This window comes from Nycticebus coucang, chromosome 11, assembly GCF_027406575.1.
Source record: "Nycticebus coucang isolate mNycCou1 chromosome 11, mNycCou1.pri, whole genome shotgun sequence".
NCBI classification, from domain to species: Eukaryota; Metazoa; Chordata; class Mammalia; order Primates; family Lorisidae; genus Nycticebus; species Nycticebus coucang.
In genome coordinates this window covers 69,494,785-69,513,702 of record NC_069790.1, presented here as the reverse complement: position 1 = coordinate 69,513,702, position 18,918 = coordinate 69,494,785, and the positions used below count along the sequence as shown (strand labels likewise).

Genomic DNA, 18,918 nt, shown 5'->3' with positions numbered 1-18,918 from the left:
TTCTATAAAAAGTACCATAAGCTGAGAGGTCAGAATATGAATTATACAGTGATTTATTTCAGATGTTCTTCTTGGTTAGTGCCAAATACTTCAGTGACACTGATAATGCAAATACTCATGAAAAACTACGCCTTAGACGGATTAGGGTGAAAGGAAATGTGCCCTCAATACAATTGTTTGTTAAGATCAACTTCAACATACCCTAGTTCATGATGACATATACTACATGCAAGAACATTTATATCAATTTTACTCTGTATTTTAATAATAAGTGAATATTATTTTTCATGATTTCTGTGTAAAAGAAGAACAAAGCTAATATATTTTTTCTAACTTCACAAATTTCTCATAGGTTACAGTTAGGAGCATATTTGTTGCATATTTACTCTGTATTGACATGGCCTATGTGCCTGCAGACATTGAGCAACTACTGTGCATCAAGGACTGTGCTACCCTTGAAGAATTCACCGGTAGGTTTACAAACATGCGTAGCCCCTGCTTCACAGACCTTGCATCAGAGAAGAAGATTCAAGACAAAAAGTGAACTAAGAATGAAAGTGATCTGGGTAAAAGACAACTAAGAAGGAAGAATGTGCTGACACACAGAAGGATGAAGGAGATATCAGGGGAAGGGACAGCCTGGAAAGTTTGATTCAGGAGAACTCCTTTGAGAAGATAACCTGCAAGAAAAGTTCTTAATCAGAGTAAAAAGCCACACAGAATAGTGTACCTTTTTTGACATAATGTTTTAACACAAACAATAAGCAATCACAATTCTGGGTAGTAAATTTTGCCTAGAAAGTCAGGTGCACCTTCTGTGCTTTATTTTTGCACAGAACATAAAGCCTATGTTGTATAATACACACTGTGCTTAAAGTCGCACTTAACATCATGTTTCATTAGGTTTGTTTTAGGTATTAAATTAAGTACACTGTAAAATGCATGAAAGTGATATTACTCAACCCTTAAGAAGACGTACCTGGCAAGATAGTTCTTAGTTTAGGAAATGAATAGACAACATGAATTTTAAGAGAAATAAATGCTGTCAGAGACAAGAACACACACATATACACATATGCAAACACACTCACGTCACATGTTTTTTAAATTGATGACCTCTATTGGCAGGGTCAGGGTTACAGTGTAGTTATTATTTTCAGCTACATAGTAACTCCAACACAAATTTTTATTTTTTGTGAACAAAAGTGAAGCTCCTATTCTACAGCTTAGAAACTGATATAAATGCCAAAAGATCTGAAATGAAAATTTTTAGAAACAATTGATTTGTCAAACAGAATTAAATATGTTACAAGTTAAATGCCCTTCCTTATTGTAACTTGAAACATTTCTATCCTAAAGCTTCCTTTTTGCCTGATGGAGAAGCCAGGAAGAGAGAATGCAGAGATAGCAATTAATTATTTTCCCTACCCTCTTTTGAAAACATAATTGACAACGTTCAATCTCACTATATAAAACACATAGGCATAGTCAGCTATGTAAGACTTGGTTTAGATTTTAGTAAACTATGGGTTACTTTTCTGTAATAGGAAATCATTACTGAATCATTTTTAAAGTCAATAATTGAAAAATAAGAGCATTAATAATGCACTTTAAAACTGTACTCCTTATTTTGAAAGTTATTCCACATCCAGCATACATTTTTTTCTCATTTGTGCTTCTCATTCAATTTGCTTATTATTTTGAAATTTGTATTTAATCTTGAATATCTTTTAATTTTTGGAAATTAATTCTGAAAATTAAGCTAAGAATCAGAGAATTATTTCCTAGCTGGCTAGGCAATCTTAAATACATATTGCTAAGCAATCCCTTCACTATTCTACAGAAAATCAAATATTTTTAATTTTGCTAGCCATGGGAATAATCTTTCAATTCTATGTCTGGTTTTACTTTTCCGTTACTCATTTGTTTGGACTACATGATAGAGTTCATTCTACTTTTGGCACCATTTGTAAGGAGGTGTTGTATGCATGGGTGAGCCCTAAGGAATGGCATTACTGCAGGTAAAGATTATAAAGTGAATGCATTTTAATTTGGAACAGCTGTGTGAGGGGATTAACATGGATTCAGTTATAAAGCTGTACCTATCTACATATAATCAGATAGATTAATTCCCAAGAGTAGTGCATTTAACAAAACCAAACATCTGTTCTAATTCTCAAACCTTTGGGCCTCATTAAATTGTGTATCTGCAGTTTCATTCATCACCTCTCTGGTTGGACCTCATCAGAGCTACGTGAGTTGTTCTGTGTGACTTCTGACTCATCTGGATAAAAAATGAGTGTAAATGAAGCATTCAGCAGCCACATTAGCACCAAAAAAGAGGCTTGGGGAAAGACTCAAAGAGTAGTTTTCAGATATTTTTCTTAAGCTCATCAACCTATCTTTTAGGATATCATAATTTTTCTCTACTTTAAAAATTTTACTATGGTAAGAACACTTAACATGAGCTCTCCCTTCTTAACATGTATTTAAATATGCAACGTTTTTATTTTTCACTATAAAATCCCATGTTGTGTCACAGATCTATGCAGCTTATTCATCATATTGAACCTAAATCGATGCCCCCTGATGCATATAACTCCCCATTGGCCACTCTTGATTCTGTGAATTTCAGATTCTCATGTCAAGTGAAATCACACAGCATCTGTACCTTCTATGATTGGCTTTTTAGTTTGATGTAGTCCCACTGGGTAAGTTTTTGGTTTAGTTGCCTGTACTTTTAGAGTCTTATCTGTGAAATTATCATTGCTAATACAGATGCCATGAAGCTTTCCCTTGGTGTTTTCTGTAGAGGACGCCAAAAGCCAGACGACCTCTGAACAAGATGATTTGCAGATGGAGGGTGGACCCTTGGGGAATTCGTCTGCAGGTGCTCCTTGCAGAGAAAGAGCCAGAGCCCATGGCAATCCTTAGGCACATAGTCATTGTCTAATACTCCCCTCACCTGTCTTGTGCTGTCTCAATAAAAGGCTACTGTGGAGGTTGCTCAGGGCTACTCTGCAATCAAGGTTAGCCCACCTCCTGCAAGCTTGTACTTCTAATCCGCGTCATGCCTGGTTCCTTCCTGTAGTAATCCAGACCAGAGCCATAGGGGCCATAGGGACTGTGACATCTGGAGTAGTCGGCAGGATTCAGCAGGACGCAACAGGACACCAAGGACATGGACCAAAGGGGAAAGTGACACTCAGAAGTAAGTGAGGCCTTTGGGAGACAGTGGGAAGAAGTCCAAAGGGAAACTCCACTCAGGGCAAGTGGAACCTTTGGCCAATCTAGAATCTAGGGAACCTCTCTCAGAGTAAGTGAGGTCTTTGGTAAATAAGCAAAGACATTTAGAGAAAACAATGGGTAACTTCCTGTTTGGGGAGTTGCGAGAATTAGAATCTAAGGAAGAAGGTGATCAAGAAGAATTTGAAAGTGAGGAGAAAAGTGAGGTTCAGTGGGAATCTGGACGTAAGGAGAACTGGGATACAGACACAAATAAGCAAGGAATTACCTCTGTGGCCATTATGGCTGCTCAGATCAAACAATTGGAAGACTGGGTAAATAGTCTCACCATCAGAAATGCCGACTTAAGAGCATCCAATATTGCCCTCAGCACCTCCCTATGTAAATGAACTGCGTGTGACTACTGTTATGAAGGCTATGTTAGAAGGGCGTAAAACCAGTGACTTTAAGTGGGAAGACACTTTGGGGCTTTTTCCACCCCACTTTGGGGTTATGGTCACTGATATTCCTCCTTGATCTGCAACACCCTCAAGGGGGCCAACATTTTGATCACCATATGATTATCTTTGCGGTTCTGAAAGATTTGAAACAGGCCAGAGCACAGTATGGTATGCAATCCCCGTTTTCTAGAGGTCTGTTACAGGGGCTTGCACAAGAGCAGCAGCTCATTCCTTATGACTGGGACATGATAGCCAGAACTGTTCTTGAGTCTGGACAGTATTTACAGTTCAAAACCTGGTGGAAGGAGGAGGCTGACCTGATGAGTTGCCAAAACCAGCAGAGAGGAGTCCCTATAACATCAGAACAGCTCACTGGTTCTGGCCAGTGGCTGGGGATTTCCAATCAACTTCAGTATGATGACATAGCCATAGTCCAGACAAGCCTGTGTTGTCTTAGGGCCTGGGAAAAGGTTCAGGCTTCCGGAGATATCTCTAAATCTTTTATTAAGATAATGCAGTTGGGGAATGAACCTAATACCAACTTTCTAGCCTGATTATAAACTGCAGTCGATAAGGCCATTGCCCAGCCAGAGCTCGGAGACATGCTTTTCCAAATTTAAGCATTTGAGAATGCTAACTCTGAGTGTCAAAAGGCCTTGCGACCTTTGAGAGCACAAAATGCTCCCTTAGAGGAATATATACAGGCATGTGCTGATATAGGAACGGAATTCCACAAGGTTAATTTACTTGCTGCCACTGAGAAGGGGTCAGTCCGTACCGTCCTAAATGTCATAACTGCAGAAATTGGAACACAGCAGAAAAGAGTGTTGGAAAGGGCAGATTTATAGCAAAAACAATGACCAAAAGATTTCTAGCAAATGGAAACGCCTTGGTTGTCCCAGGTGTACGAAAGCACCCCATTGGGTGAGTGAGTGTGGCTTTCAGTTCAGTAAAAAAGGAACACCTTTACCGCAGGAAAACTAGTAGGCAGGCCCAGCCCGGGGCCCACAGGCAAAGAATATGGGTCTGAGAATGTACTCATTCACCAGCAACTTCACTCTGTTCAGTCTCTTTTACATGCCACCTGAGGCAGTGTTGCTTTGGATTTACCGGCATATGATAATGTCCTTTTGCTTCCCAGTATGGGAGCTAAAGAATTGAAAACAGGAGTGTGTGGGCCTCTGCCCCTAGGCACTGTTGGATTATTGCTCGGGAAAAGTGAATTAGCATTTCAGGGAATGTTCCTCAACCCAGGTGTTATTGATGGTAGTTACTTAGGGGAAATATAGATCATGATCTTGGTAAACCACCTCAAATTTTAGCTGTACAAAAGATTGCTCAATTGCTACCCTTGTCGCGCATTAAGGATAAAACCTTAAAGGCCTGTTAGACACAGGTGCTGATGTTTCGGTTATGACTAACTCAGTGGCCCAGGGAATGGCCAAAGCAAGTTGTTGATATTACTTTTGTTGGCTTCAGAACTCTAGATGCAATCTTTCACAGTATTTTGCCTTTGACCTGCTTGGGGCCCGATAAGCAGACAGCTCAAATCCAATGATATACAGCCGACATTGCTGTTAATCTATGCAGTCGTGATTTGCTCCAGCAATGGAATGCTGTGATAACCATTCCATCCCCTCATATTAATTCCTTGCAAATGTCAGATTTAGCATAAAGGCCACTGCCCCAAAATATGCTCTCAGGTTATCCTGGAAGAATAGTAATCCAGTGTGGGTGGAGCAGTTGCCATTAACTATGGAACAACTGGATGCTTTAAAATTAGTAGTAGGAACAATTGGAGCAAGGACATGGAGCCATCTTCCAGCCCTCGGAAGTCCCCTGTCTTTTTGATAATAAATCAGGCAATTGGAGAATGCTCAGTGACTTTCGTAAAGTTAACGAAACCCTTATACCCATAGGACACCTGCAATTAGGACTTCCTTTACCCTCTATGATTCCTTCCAATTGGTATTTGTATGTTATTGACTTAAAGGATTGTTTTTTCTACCATATACCTGCATCCTGAAGACCGACCACGTTTTGTCTTTTCTGTTCCTGTCTATCATCAGCAGAAGCCTCCTAAGCATTATCAGTGGCAGATTCTGCCACCAGGTATGTTGAATAGTCCTATACTGTCAATCAACCATTACAGAGTCTTAGAAGGAGATACTCTACAGCTTACATTATTCATTATATGGATGACATCTTATTGGCACATCAGAGTTTAACGGTTTCATAGGAAATGTTTGAAAAAGCTGTATGCATATTAAAGTGTTATGGTCTTCAAATTGCTTCAGAAAAGGTGCAAACTACAGCTCCTTATAATTATTTAGGATATAAATTGACTCAAACTCAAATTCTTCCACAACATGTTCAACTCCAATTGGATTCCCTGTCTACTTTAAATGATTTTCAAAAGACATTAGGTCACATTAATTGGTTACGTCCTATTTTAGGAATTGCAACCTATGCTTCATCTAATCTTTTCAAAATTCCGGAAGGACCATGAGACTTAAATAGTCCTCATTCACTCACTCTGGAAGCTAAGGAAGAACTGCAACTAATTGAAAAAGAGTTTCCCATTTGGCTAATAATTATAGCCACTAGTCACTCGCCAACCGGAGTTATTTATCAAGTAGATATTCTTTTAGAATGGCTGTTCCTTTTGAACAGAACTACACAAAAATTACAACAATACTTAGGTAAAATTTGTGAAATGGTTGCTAAGGGTAGAAATAGAATTCGCCAACTTACAGGTTATGATCCTTATTCTATTGTTCCTTTCACAGAAAAGCAAATTCAACTCAATTTTCAATTATCGATATTGTGGCAAATTGCTTTTGCATCCTGTATAGGCTCAATTACTAATGAATATCCTAATGACAAAAGATTTCCATTTTTAAAGCTTACTTCTTGGATTCTCCCTTATGTTGTTAAAGACTCTCCAATTTCAGATGCTGTTATCTTTTACACAGATGCCAGCAAGCACAGTAAAGTTGGATATACAAATGGTAATACTTTCAAAGTTGTTCAAAGTCCTTATACCTTTGTTCAAAAAAATGAAATGTATGCTATTTTTATTTTACTTCAAGACTTTCCTTGTACAAGAAATGTGGTCACAGACTCTCAGTATGTCTGCATAGCTATTAAAAAGATAGAAACAGCAACCATCACTTCCACTGATGAGATTTCTTCTCTCTTTCAGTCTATTCAGGCACTTATAAGGCATTGTGCTCACCCTATCTGTATAACTCCTATCAGAGCACACACCATACTACCGGGTCCAATGACCTCATTGAAGGCAAAAATAGATCGGGCCCTTATTGGTACTGTTCAAAAAGCTTCTACCTTTCACTCTTAAACACATGCTAATGCAAAAATGCTCCATAAGAAATTTCAACTTACAATAACTCAGTCTTAACAGATTCTTTCTAACTGCCTTTCTTGTTCCAGGATACACTTACTTCCCTTTCCGGAGGGAACCAACCCTAGAGGAGAAGCAGCGAATCAGACATGACAGATGGATGTGACCATTGTCTCATCCTTTGGTAGACTGAAACATGTTCATCATTCTTAGGTAACTTTCTCTCATTTCTCTTGGGCTACTGCTTTACCAGGAGAAAGGACTCACCATGTCATTCAACATTTGTTAGAGTGCTTTAATATTATGGGTCTCCCTACATCTATTAAAACTGACAATGCACCTTCTTATTCTACTCACAAATTACCTTCCTATCTTTTTGGAATATTCAATTATCTCATGGTATTCCTAACAATTCTCAAGGACAAGCCATTGAGCAATATCATAAAACATTGAAAGATATGTTAGATAAACAGATGGGGAGAGAATATCCTCCTCTTGAATAATCGTCCTAAGTACATGCTCACTAGAGCTCTTTTCACTCTCAATTTTCTGAATCTCAGCAACAACGGAAAGATAGCTGCAGAACGCTATTGGACATCTCTCATTCATTTACCATCCTCTCCAATACAACAACCTATTTTTTTATAGAAAACCTGACATGTCAGAGTGGAAGCCTGGTTATGTACTGCATTGGGTCGAGGTTTTGCCCATATTATTACAGAACATCAAGAGAAGCAGTGGTTACCAGCCCACTGGATTAAGCCTCTACAGGAGCAGGACACATTGTCAACACCTGAACAAATTTGTTTTCGCTAACTTTTCTTTTATTCACAGGACCCTGATTTTTGGAGCCTAGGTAATTTCATAATAGATAAACCCTGCATCAATCTTCTCTGTGGGAACTCTAGCTGCCTTTCCCATATCACCTCCCAGCATCAGCAGGAAGCAGTGAAGTGTGGTCAGCGTCTTAATTCTCTAAGATGCAGTCGAAGCTTCTATGCAGAGTGGGAAGATTGATACAGGATTTCATTATTTTGGGCTGAATAACAAGCCCCAGGTAAGCTTAGTATGCATCTTCTAAACCTTTGAAAATTATGACAAAAAAAGACCTCAAAAAGTGGACTTGGAGGTAATGGTTATACTGGTATTGGCCAAGTAAGAGAATTTCACTTGTTGGATTTCTATCTGTTTCAGCTGGGCACATGATATTTACTTAAAGTTATATTGCTCTTTGGAAAGGGTCTGAGTTCAGTACAGCCCTTTCCCCACCTAACATAACTTCGGATGGTGGTTAATACTTCCCATGGAAGCGTCATGGTCTCTACGAATCAGCCCACAGCACGTAGCTGGGTGGTGATTAGCACAAAGGGGACATGTTTTCTCCTATGCCTAGTTTGGCTAAAATAGTTTCCCTTATACCCGGATTAGTTCTGTTGGCATAATTCTGTGTTATACTTATATGCCCTTTTGTTTCTTTTACTTAGCAGGAAAGAAAGCTCCTCCGTGAGGTGAACATCTGAAATAACCAACAACAGATTTTTCTCCCTTGCCTATCCAGAAATGTCTTTAATACACTACAGGGGGGAAATGTAGAGGATGCCAAGAGCCAGACGACCTCTGAGCAAGATGATTTGCAGCTGGGGGTGGGGGGTGGGGTGGAAATTCATCCACAGGTGCTCCTTGCAGAGAAAGAGCCCAAGCCCATGGTGATCCTTTAGCACATAGTCATTGTCTAATACTCCCCTCACCTGTCTTTTGCTGTCTCAATAAAAGGCTACTGCGGAGGTTACTCGGGGATACCCTGCAATCAAGGTTAGCCCACCTCCTGCAAGCTTATACTTCTAATCTGCCTCATGCCTGGTTCCTTCCTGTGGTGATCGAGACCAGGGCCATAGGGGCTGTGATAGTTTTCTTTTAGAAGTTTAAACATTTCAGGTCTTACATTTAAGTCTTTAATGCATTTTGAGTTGGGTTTTGTGTTGGTATCAGATAAGGGTCTACGCCTTTTCTGCACATCGATTTCCAGTTTCTCCACCATTTGTTGCAGAGTCCATCCTTTCCCAATTTTGTATTCCTTTTCTAATTTTTATGTTTTAGAGACAGAGTCTCATTCTGTCATCTGGGTGGAGTGCCTTGTTTTCAAAGCTCACAGAAACCTCAAACTCCTAGGCTTAAGCAATCCTCTTGCTTCAGCCTCCCAAGTTGCTGGGACTATACACACCCACCACAACACCTGGTTAGCTTTTATAGTTTTAGTAAATTGGGGTCTTGCTTTTGCTTAAGCTGGTCTTGAATTCCTGAGCTCAAGCAATCTGCCTGTGTCAACCTCCCAGAGTGCTAGGATTATAGGCATGAGCCCTTGTGCCCTTTTGCCATTTTGTATTTTTGGCAGTCTTGTAGAAGATCAGTTGATCATATATCCATGAACTTATTCCTGAGGTCTCTATTCAGCTTCAGTGGTCACAATATCTGTCTGTCTTTACATTAATACCATACTGTTTCAATGCCTACAGCTTTGTAATTGTAATATATCTTGAAATCAAGAAGTTTGATGCCTCTAACTTCATTCTTTTGTTCAAGATTTATTTGGCTTTTTTGGGGGGGGTCATTTGTGTTTTCATTTAAATTTTATAATTTTTTTTCTATATCTGTAAAAAGAAAAATGTCACTAGGATTTTGGCAAGGATTGCATTGAATCTGTAGATTGCTTTAGTAAGTCTTCTGTCCCATTAACACAAGATGCCTTTCAATTATTTTCTGTCTTCTGTGAAGAATTTCCTTTATAACAGTGTTAAAAAATTTTAGTATACAAGTTGTTCACCTCCTTAGGTTTCTTTTCCAAGCTACATTATTCTTTTTGACGCTTTATAAATGGCATTATTCTCCTAATTTCCCTTTAAGGTATGTAGTTGTTAGTGTATAAAAATCCAATTGATTTTTTAATGTTGATTTTTGTATCCTGCAACTTTACTGAATTTCTTTCCTAGTTCTAACAGGTTTTGGGGAAGTTGTTAGCGTTTCCTACATACACAATCATAGCATATGCAAAGAATAACTATTTCATTCTGCTATTGAATTCTAATTTCACTCTACTGTAATCAGTAAAGACATTGGGTATGATTTTAGTCTTCTTAAATTTGTTAAGCCTTCTTTTGTGACCTAACACATGATCTATTCTGGAGAAAATTCCATCTGTGCTTAAGAAGAATTGTGTTATCTGCTTCTGCTGGATGGACTGTTCTGTCTGTCAAATCCATTTGGTCTATGGCATTGTTCAAGTCCTCTGACTCCTAACTGATCACCTGTCTGAATGTTCTAATCATTACTGGGGGTATTGAAGTCTCCCACAGTTATTGTATTGCTGTATATTTCTCCATTCAGTTCTGCCAAAGTTTGTTCTATATATTGTGGTGCTCTGATGTTAGATGGATATATTTTTGTTACATTTTCCTGATGTATTGGTTCTTTTATCATTATGTAGCCTTCTTTTTTATCTATTATGGAAGTTTTTGATTTAAAGACTATTTTGTCTGATAAAAGTATAAGGAAAGGAAGAGTCAATTAACATGACCAATTTCATTATTCAAAGTGGTTCCTCAAAACACCCACAAGCATTTGAATCCATAATTGAAGACAGCAAAAAAAAAAACTTGTTCTTTTTTGTAATTGTATGTGTGTATAGAAACATATACACATGTACTATATACACACATCCCTTGGAATATACAATTACATACATGTTGTATATGGTTAATTTTTTACCTATAACCTTTCCCTGTCTGTATACTCTTTCACTCACTTTTAACATATAATAATAAATGAGGTTATTAATATATTAAAACAAATGCATATATATGTGTTTATAAGCATATCTTGTTTTATTGTGCTTCATTTTAACTTTGCTATATTGCATTTGCTACAAATTGAAGGTTTGTGGCAAATCAGGATTGAGAAATTCTAGCAAAACCATTTTTCCAACATGTGCTCATTTTATGTCTCTGTGTCTCATTTTGGTAACTATTATAGTATTTCAAACTTTTCATTGTTATATCTTTCTGTGGTTATTTATGATCAGTGATTTTGGGTGATACTACTGTAATTGTTTTGGGGTGCCATGAATAACACCCATGTGAGACAGTGAACTTAAATATTGTGTATTTTCTAAATACTCCACCAACCAGTCATTTCCTGGTCTATTTCCCTCTCTCCTTGGACCTCTGTTTTGGCTGAGTATTGGAATTAGAGCAATTAAGAACCCTATAATGACCTCTAAGCATTGGAATTAGAGCAATTGATAACCCTATAATGACCTCTAAACATTCAGGTAAAAGGATGGGTTGTGCATCTTTTACTTTAAATAAAAAGCTAGAAATGATTAAGCTAAATGAGGAAGGAATGTTGAAAGTCAAGATAGGCCAAGAGCCAGGGGTCTTGTGCCAAACAGTTTGTCAAATTGTAAATGTGAAGGGAAAGTTCTTGACAGAAATTAAAAGTGCTACTCCAGTGAACATAAATATGATAAGGAAGTTGAATGGCCTTATTGCTATTCATAAAAGATCATCCTTACATTCCCGCCTCCAGAGCAAGGCCTTAACTCTTTTCAATTCTATGAAGGCTGAGACAGGTAAGTAAGAAAAGTTTAAAGATAATCCCACATCACAAAATCTCAAAACTGCAGATGCTGGCGTGGATGTGGAGAGAAGGGAACACTTTTACACTGCAGGTGGGACTGCAAACTAGTACAACCTTTCTGGAAGGAAGTAGAAACCTCAAAGCACTCAAGCTAGACCTCCCATTTGATCCTGCAATCCCATTACTGGGCATCTACCCAGAAGGAAAAAAATCCTTTGATCATAAGGACACTTGTACTAGACTGTTTATTGCAGCTCAATTTACAATCGCCAAAATGTGGAAACAGCCTAAATGCCCACCGACCCAGGAATGGATTAACAAGCTGTGGTATATATACACCATGGAATACTATTCAGCTATTAAAAAAAATGGAGACTTCACATCCTTCGTATTAACCTGGATGGAAGTGGAAGACATTATTCTTAGTAAAGCATCACAAGAGTGGAGAAGCATGAATCCTATGTACTCAATTTTGATATGAGGACAATTAACGACAAGGTTATGGGGGGGAGGAAAAGCAGAAAGAGGGATGGAGAATGGGGGGCGGGGCCTTGGTGTGTGTCACACTTTATGGGGGCAAGACATGATTGCAAGAGGGACTTTACCTAACAATTGCAATCAGTGTAACCTGGCTTATTGTACCCTCAATGAATCCCCAACAATAAAAAAAAAAATTAGTTTATGAAGTTTAAGGGAAAAAGTCATGTCTAAGACATAAATGTGTAAGGTGAAGCAGCAAGAGCTGATAAACTGTAGCAAGTTACCAAGAAAAGCTAAAATCATCAATGAAGGTGGCTGTAATAAACAACAGGTTTCAAATGTTCATAAAACAGTTTTTGATGGGAAGATGATGCCATCTAGGACTGCTACAGCTAGAGAAGAGTAGTCAGTGTCTAACTTCAAACCACAGGCTGACTCTCTGTCAGGGGCCAATGCAGCTGGCAAGTTCAAGTGGAACCCAATGTTCATTCGCCCTTCCAGAAGTCCTGCAGCCCCTAAGAACCATGCTAAATCTACTCTGCTAACACTTTATAAATGAAACAACAAAGCCTGGATGACAGCACATATGTTGATAGCATGGTTTACTGGATATTTTAAGCCCACTATTGAGACCTATTAACTAAGAAGAAAAAAAGATTTCCTTCAAAATTCTGTATTTTTACTCACTGACGGTGCATCTAGTAATCTGAAAGTCTGAAGCAGATGTACAAGATTAATGTGTTTTCATACCTGTTAACAAAACATCTATTTTGTAGCACATGGATCAAAAACTAATTTGAATTTTCAAGTCTTAAATTTAAGAAATATATTTTGTAAGGCTATAAATGTCACAGGTAGTGATTCCTGTAATGCAGTGGTTTTTAACCTTTTTTAAAATCTCATACCACACTTGAACCTACAGTTAAACTTCCATGGCACCCTTAAATTATGTTGATCAAAACAAAACAAAAAAAAAAGTTAAAAAAATACTGTGCTTTGCTTCTTTTGAAAATAGTTTAATTATCTTTAAAAAATTTTGTGGCACACCTAAGATCCTCTCATGGCACAGTGTGCTGTTGAAAATCACTGCTTTAATGGATTTGGGCAAAGTAAACTGAACACCTGGAAAGTATTCACAATCCTAGATGCTAATTCATGGGAGGAGTTTGGAAGAAGTTGATTCCAGCCATCATGGATAGCTTTGAAGGGTTCAGACTTCAGTGGAGAAAGTAACCACACTTCCTCTGCTGAAATGTGGTGGAAATAGAAAAGAACAAAATTAGGAGGCAATCTTCTAGAAGACACCGAATTGCAACAGTCTCATGATAAAACTTGAATGAATGACAAGTTGCTTCTTATGGATGAGCAAAGAAAGTAGTTCCTTGAGATGGAATCTACGAACATTGCACAAATGCCAACAAAGAACATAGACTATTACTTGAACTTATTTAATAAAGCAGTAGCAGGATTTGAGAGTGCAGATTATAAATTTAAAAGAAGTTCTATGTGTGGGTGGCACCTGTGGCTCAACAGAGTAGGGTGCCGGCCCCATATGCCGGAGGTGGTGGGTTCAAACCCAGCCCCGGCCAAAAACTGCAAAAAAGTTCTATGTGAGTAGAATGCTATCAAATAGCACTGTATGCTACAGAAAAATATTTTATGAAAGAGTCAATTGATGTGGCCAACTTCACTGTTGTTCTTAGTCTAAGAAATTGCCACAGTCACGCCAACCTTCAGCAACCACCACCCTCATCAGTCAACAGCCATCCACATTAAGACAAGAACCTTCATCCACAAAACGATTCAGATTTGCTTTAAGGCTTAAACGTTAGCTTATTGTTAGTAAAAAAAAGTATTCTTTAATTAAGGTGTATACACTGGTTATTTAGACATAATTCTATCACACAACTAAGACTACAATATAGAGTAATTTTTATATGTACTGGGGAAACAAAACAGCTCATTTTTTTGTGATATTTGCTTTACTGTGGTGTTCTCTGCAATGAAACCTGCAGTATTACTGAGGTCTGCCCATCTGCAAGCACAAACGCATACAACTTAACCCAAAGTAGAGGGTCTTATTTTTCTCATCTAGTCCTTGCAAAATTGTAAAGATTTTAGGGAAAAAATGGTTTATATTTATACCTCTTCATCTTTCATTTCTCAACCGCCTGTTGGCTTTTATTCATACCATTTTATGCAAGAGAGCTCATGCCAGAGTGACATCCATGGTCCCTCGTTCCTGGAGATAACATCAGAGGAGGTATCCATTTAAAATAAATAGAAGTATGTGACAATATATGTATGTACGCAGGCATTTATATGTATATGTAAGTTTATATGTATAGGTATATATATGTCTATAAATAGTGTTAGCAAAGAACCTTGGTAAAGCCATTAAAATTAGAAATCAGAGAATCAATATAGTATGCAGTTCCAAGAACATCTTAATTTTTGTTAGTTAAGAATAGTATTTATTAAAACATCACAGAAAATGAATAATTTTCAAAGTTTCCTTGCTATTCATATAGGGTCTGTTCTTTAAGCAAAGTGTGTATGTCCTTAAAGCACAGCAGTCAACATGTTAGCAGATGAGCAGGATTGCTGAAGTGGACTGTGACTTGATTTATTTGTTTCAAACATATTTTATTAAGTGATTTATCATGTTACAAAACATAACCTTTATAATAAAAGAATGAGTTCCTATAAAAGGTGATTGGAATGAGAAGCTGTATTTCAAGATATTAATATTTAGACTGTATATTTTTAGAATGTATACATTTAAAAAGGCTTAAACCAGTAAATTCTTCATCAATTCAACGATTTGAACAAACTGTGAATACACAAGATAGAAAATATTTGCTCTCATAACATAAAATCTCTTATGTCAGAAAAAAGAAAACTAATGATGTACCTCTAAAACCTGTTATTCTATTAATTTCAGATGGTATACTGAGTTTTGAAAGGGAAACAAATAATACCACATATACAAGTTTAGACTTTTTTTTTAGAGACAGCGTCTCACTTTGTCAACCTCTGTAGAGAACCATAGTGTCATAGCTCACAGCAACCTGCAGTTCTTGGGCTTAGGTGATTCTCTTGCCTTGGCTTCCCAAGTAGCTGGGACTACAGGCGCTTGCCACAATGCTCGGCTATTTTTTTGTTGCAGTTTGGTTGGGGCTGGGTTTGAACCCACCACCCTCAGTATATGGGGCCCTACTCACTGAGCCTTACTGAGCCACAGGCCCCGCACCCCCAAATGACTTATTTTGATGTATTTATATTCTGTTATCTAATTTTGTTTAAGAAATTGCCTACTCCCTTGAAATCAATATATATCTTATGCATAAAATCAAAAATAGAATGTAACCTCATTACCATATTTGAGTAAGAAACTATTCCTTTTTGAAACAAAGTATCCAGAAGTGAGTAAGATTTCTAGTAGTTGTTTGGGATGATATCACAATACAAGCAGAAATGACTTATCTTCATTTAACATCTATTTGAGAAATGACACAAGTTATAGCTGTACTTCCATGCACTTCTATATCTCAACCCTAAAATCATAAAATATACTTAAAATTATGACTAAATATAAGCTAAATGTCTCTTCTTATTATAGATAATTAGCAGATTTTTGAGATAAATTTATTTTAGTATATTAATATAGTTGAATTATGTATTAATCTTACTATATTTGAGTTCTTCAAAATATGGAAAAAGTCGACTCTAAGAATATTTGAATAAGTGAAGCATTTCTTATGCTAGTTATGCTTTATAATTATGAATTTGTTCTAAAACAGAACTCACGCTTCCAACTTTTGTTAGATGTTCTCAATTTATTTATTGTCATGCATATCACTAGATCTGTCTGTGATCTTGGCTGCATGCCTAAAGTTCATAGTTAAACAAGATTCAGTCCCCATATGGGAGAACTTTGTTTTTGTGATGCAGAGAGATTCCCGTGGAGACATGCAGGGCTTTGTACAGTGTGCCTGGGGATCAGGGCCACACATCCCAACAGGTCTGCAGAGGGAGGGAGGCATCAGGTACACCCTCCTTGCAGTAACGCTTGCCCTGGATCTTGAATGGTGAGTAAGAGTCACTATGTAACATAAGCACATATCTTATATAAATAAGATATGCACATTATATCTTAGATGAATGTGTCTGCCTCTCCCCACTACTTTTAATTCTGATGACTTCATGAAAGAAGTATTCGTAGAATCATGTTATCACTTGAAAATATTCAAAAGATATTAATAGCTCAGTCTATTTATCAACTTTTCCAAAAGAAATCGTTCCTCTATACCATTAAAATCTCCACATGTTAAACAAAAAATAAAACCAACTTACATTGAACCACAGGACACTGTGGCATGCACAGTATGCAAAGAGTTGAATAATAAACAGATTTGTGACTAACTTGAGGTTATGTGTGTATATAGTCTCAATTCTTTGATCATTTTCAAATACTACCAGGCAAAAAAGAACCTAACAGTGTTTTAAAGTGTTCCAAAAATTGTCATCAAAACTATACAAATCCTCTGAGTACTTTAATTCATATTATCCCTCTATCTTTTTACCACATATAAACACAATCCATATGTGTTCCTCAAACACATAGAAAACAATCCGTTAGAGCTAGTGAAAGCTTCTTCTTTCTAGATGTAAAAATTCTAAGCAAAACCACAGAAAATGGGCATCTTAGTTGGCAGAGTCAAGAAATGGCTTATAATTCCTCATTACTCTTTTGGGGATCATTCATATTTTAGAGAACCAGGTTGAGAACAACTATCCTCTGATAAATGTGGAGACTCAGTCAGATATGTGGCAAAATCTGATAGTAGGACTGTTAGAAAAAATACAGTACTTAAACGATTCGATCCAGGCGGCGCCTTAGGCTCAAGGAGTAGGGCACCGGCCCCATATACCGGAGGTGGCAGGTTCAAACCCTGCCCTGGCCAAAAACTTAAAAAAAAAAAAAAAAAATGATTCGATCCAAGCTGGTATTCTCCACAGTATCAGTAGGTTCACTAAGTCTCTATCTGGAAAGCAAACATTGAAACAAATATATTCCAAATATAAAACATTAATCATCATTGTCTTTATTGCATAGTGAATGATTTTTTTAAATTATTATACTTATAAAAAATGTGTCTTAAATCTTTTCTTGAAAAGAGTCAGTTTTCAAAGGAGGGTGTAACTTTTTGTTTTTGTAAATTGCCTTTTTGTAAATCTACAAAATAAAATTTATAGAGATTTTCTTTGAGTAATTAAGATTGGATTACTATAATCTTTAATAATTAAGTGATATAATAATACATTTTATTCAAGACAAGCTTGGATAAAGCTTAGCTTACATTTGTTCTATTTTTTTCATTTTCTTCAGATTTTTTTCCTTTTTATAACACTTTCTTATTTGGAATCTGCATAAGAATCAAATAAGACTCAAATATTCAGATTATTTTATTAATATATCAATTACAAGTTACTTATGAATCTCATGTAAATAATTGTATTTAACAATTCTTCACTTCACACACTGATTTGTAATCCATGATTCATATGACTTTATAGTTAGCACTCTAGTATTTTGAACCCAAAACTCTTCTCTCAGCACCACTAGCCACTATACCTTTAAAAACGACCTAGACCAATATTAAAATATAAGATTGCGCTCACCTTTTTGTCTTTATTGTATTTGGCAAATATCTCCTGGGCTCTCTCTTCTCCTCCATCCGTAAACAACATAATTATCTTATTGCAGTTGGCTCTGGAAACATTATACTGTTAAAAACAAAACAAAAATGCATATTATTCAGAATAATGGAGAATATAAAGCTATATGGTAAGAGCATGAGCGGGCTGCAAGTGATGAGTGAAATATCTTCTCACAGGGTATATTTCAAGAACTGGCTCTTGGATCAGGCCATGCAGGGCCTCCCCTCCACTATGCAGATAACAAAGATCAACCATCTCACTTCTTTCAGGTCTCTGGTCAAAAGTCACCTTGTCATGAGGTCATTCCTGACAACTAGGTGTTTTTTGTTTTTTTTTTTTAATAGTTTTTGGCTGGGGCTAGGTTTGAACACACCACCTCCAGTATTTGGGGCTAGCGCCCTACTCCTTGAGCCACAGGAACCACCCACAACTAGGTTTTAAATTGCAATCTCCCTCCCAGACAGTGTTTTTCTTCATAATAGTTCACGTTCTTTTCTACACACTCTGTATTTCATTTGTTTGTTCATGGATGGCTTACCCCAAAAGAAGGAAATCCCTATAAGGGCAGGAAGTTTGGGGTTTGGTTCAATGTTGTTTCTCTGCCTAGAAAGGTACCTAGCATATAATCATCTCCCGGTAGTTGATTTTTGGCTGTGAAAAAATAATTGGTTATTATGTTAATTTTATTCCCCTATAATTTTATAGCAGAAACAAAAAACATATTAATTAAATATGTGAATAATCTTTTACATATATTTTCAATCCATTTCCAAATAGTTCTTCTTTGTTTTACTTTACTTACTTCACATTTTTGAAATGACAGGCTCCTAACTAATCACGTAAAACAAAATGCCTATTTGTTCCTTTGTAAGTGCTAATTCCTATTTCCAGAATATCTTACCATACTCTCTCAACCTGCTACAGGCATTCTAATTCCAAAAGACTCAAGTCCTATGAGAAATCTTAAATTTTAAGTTCTCCAAAAGAGTCTTACATGGGAGAATGATGGATTAGCACTAACAGGCCATTAAA

The 18,918-nt window shown here is 37.0% G+C and overlaps 1 protein-coding gene across 3 annotated transcripts in view; it reads right to left on the bottom strand.

Annotated features, from left to right (window-relative positions):
- CACNA2D1 (calcium voltage-gated channel auxiliary subunit alpha2delta 1) overlaps window positions 1–18,918 on the bottom strand; it is a 537,856-nt gene that overhangs the window by 74,793 nt on the left and 444,145 nt on the right. For all 3 annotated transcript variants that reach the window (XM_053553458.1, XM_053553462.1, XM_053553459.1), the window contains exon 12: window positions 17,848–17,952. In XM_053553458.1, the coding sequence (XP_053409433.1) occupies window positions 17,848–17,952 (105 nt within the window). The remainder of the gene's footprint in view (window positions 1–17,847; window positions 17,953–18,918) is intronic.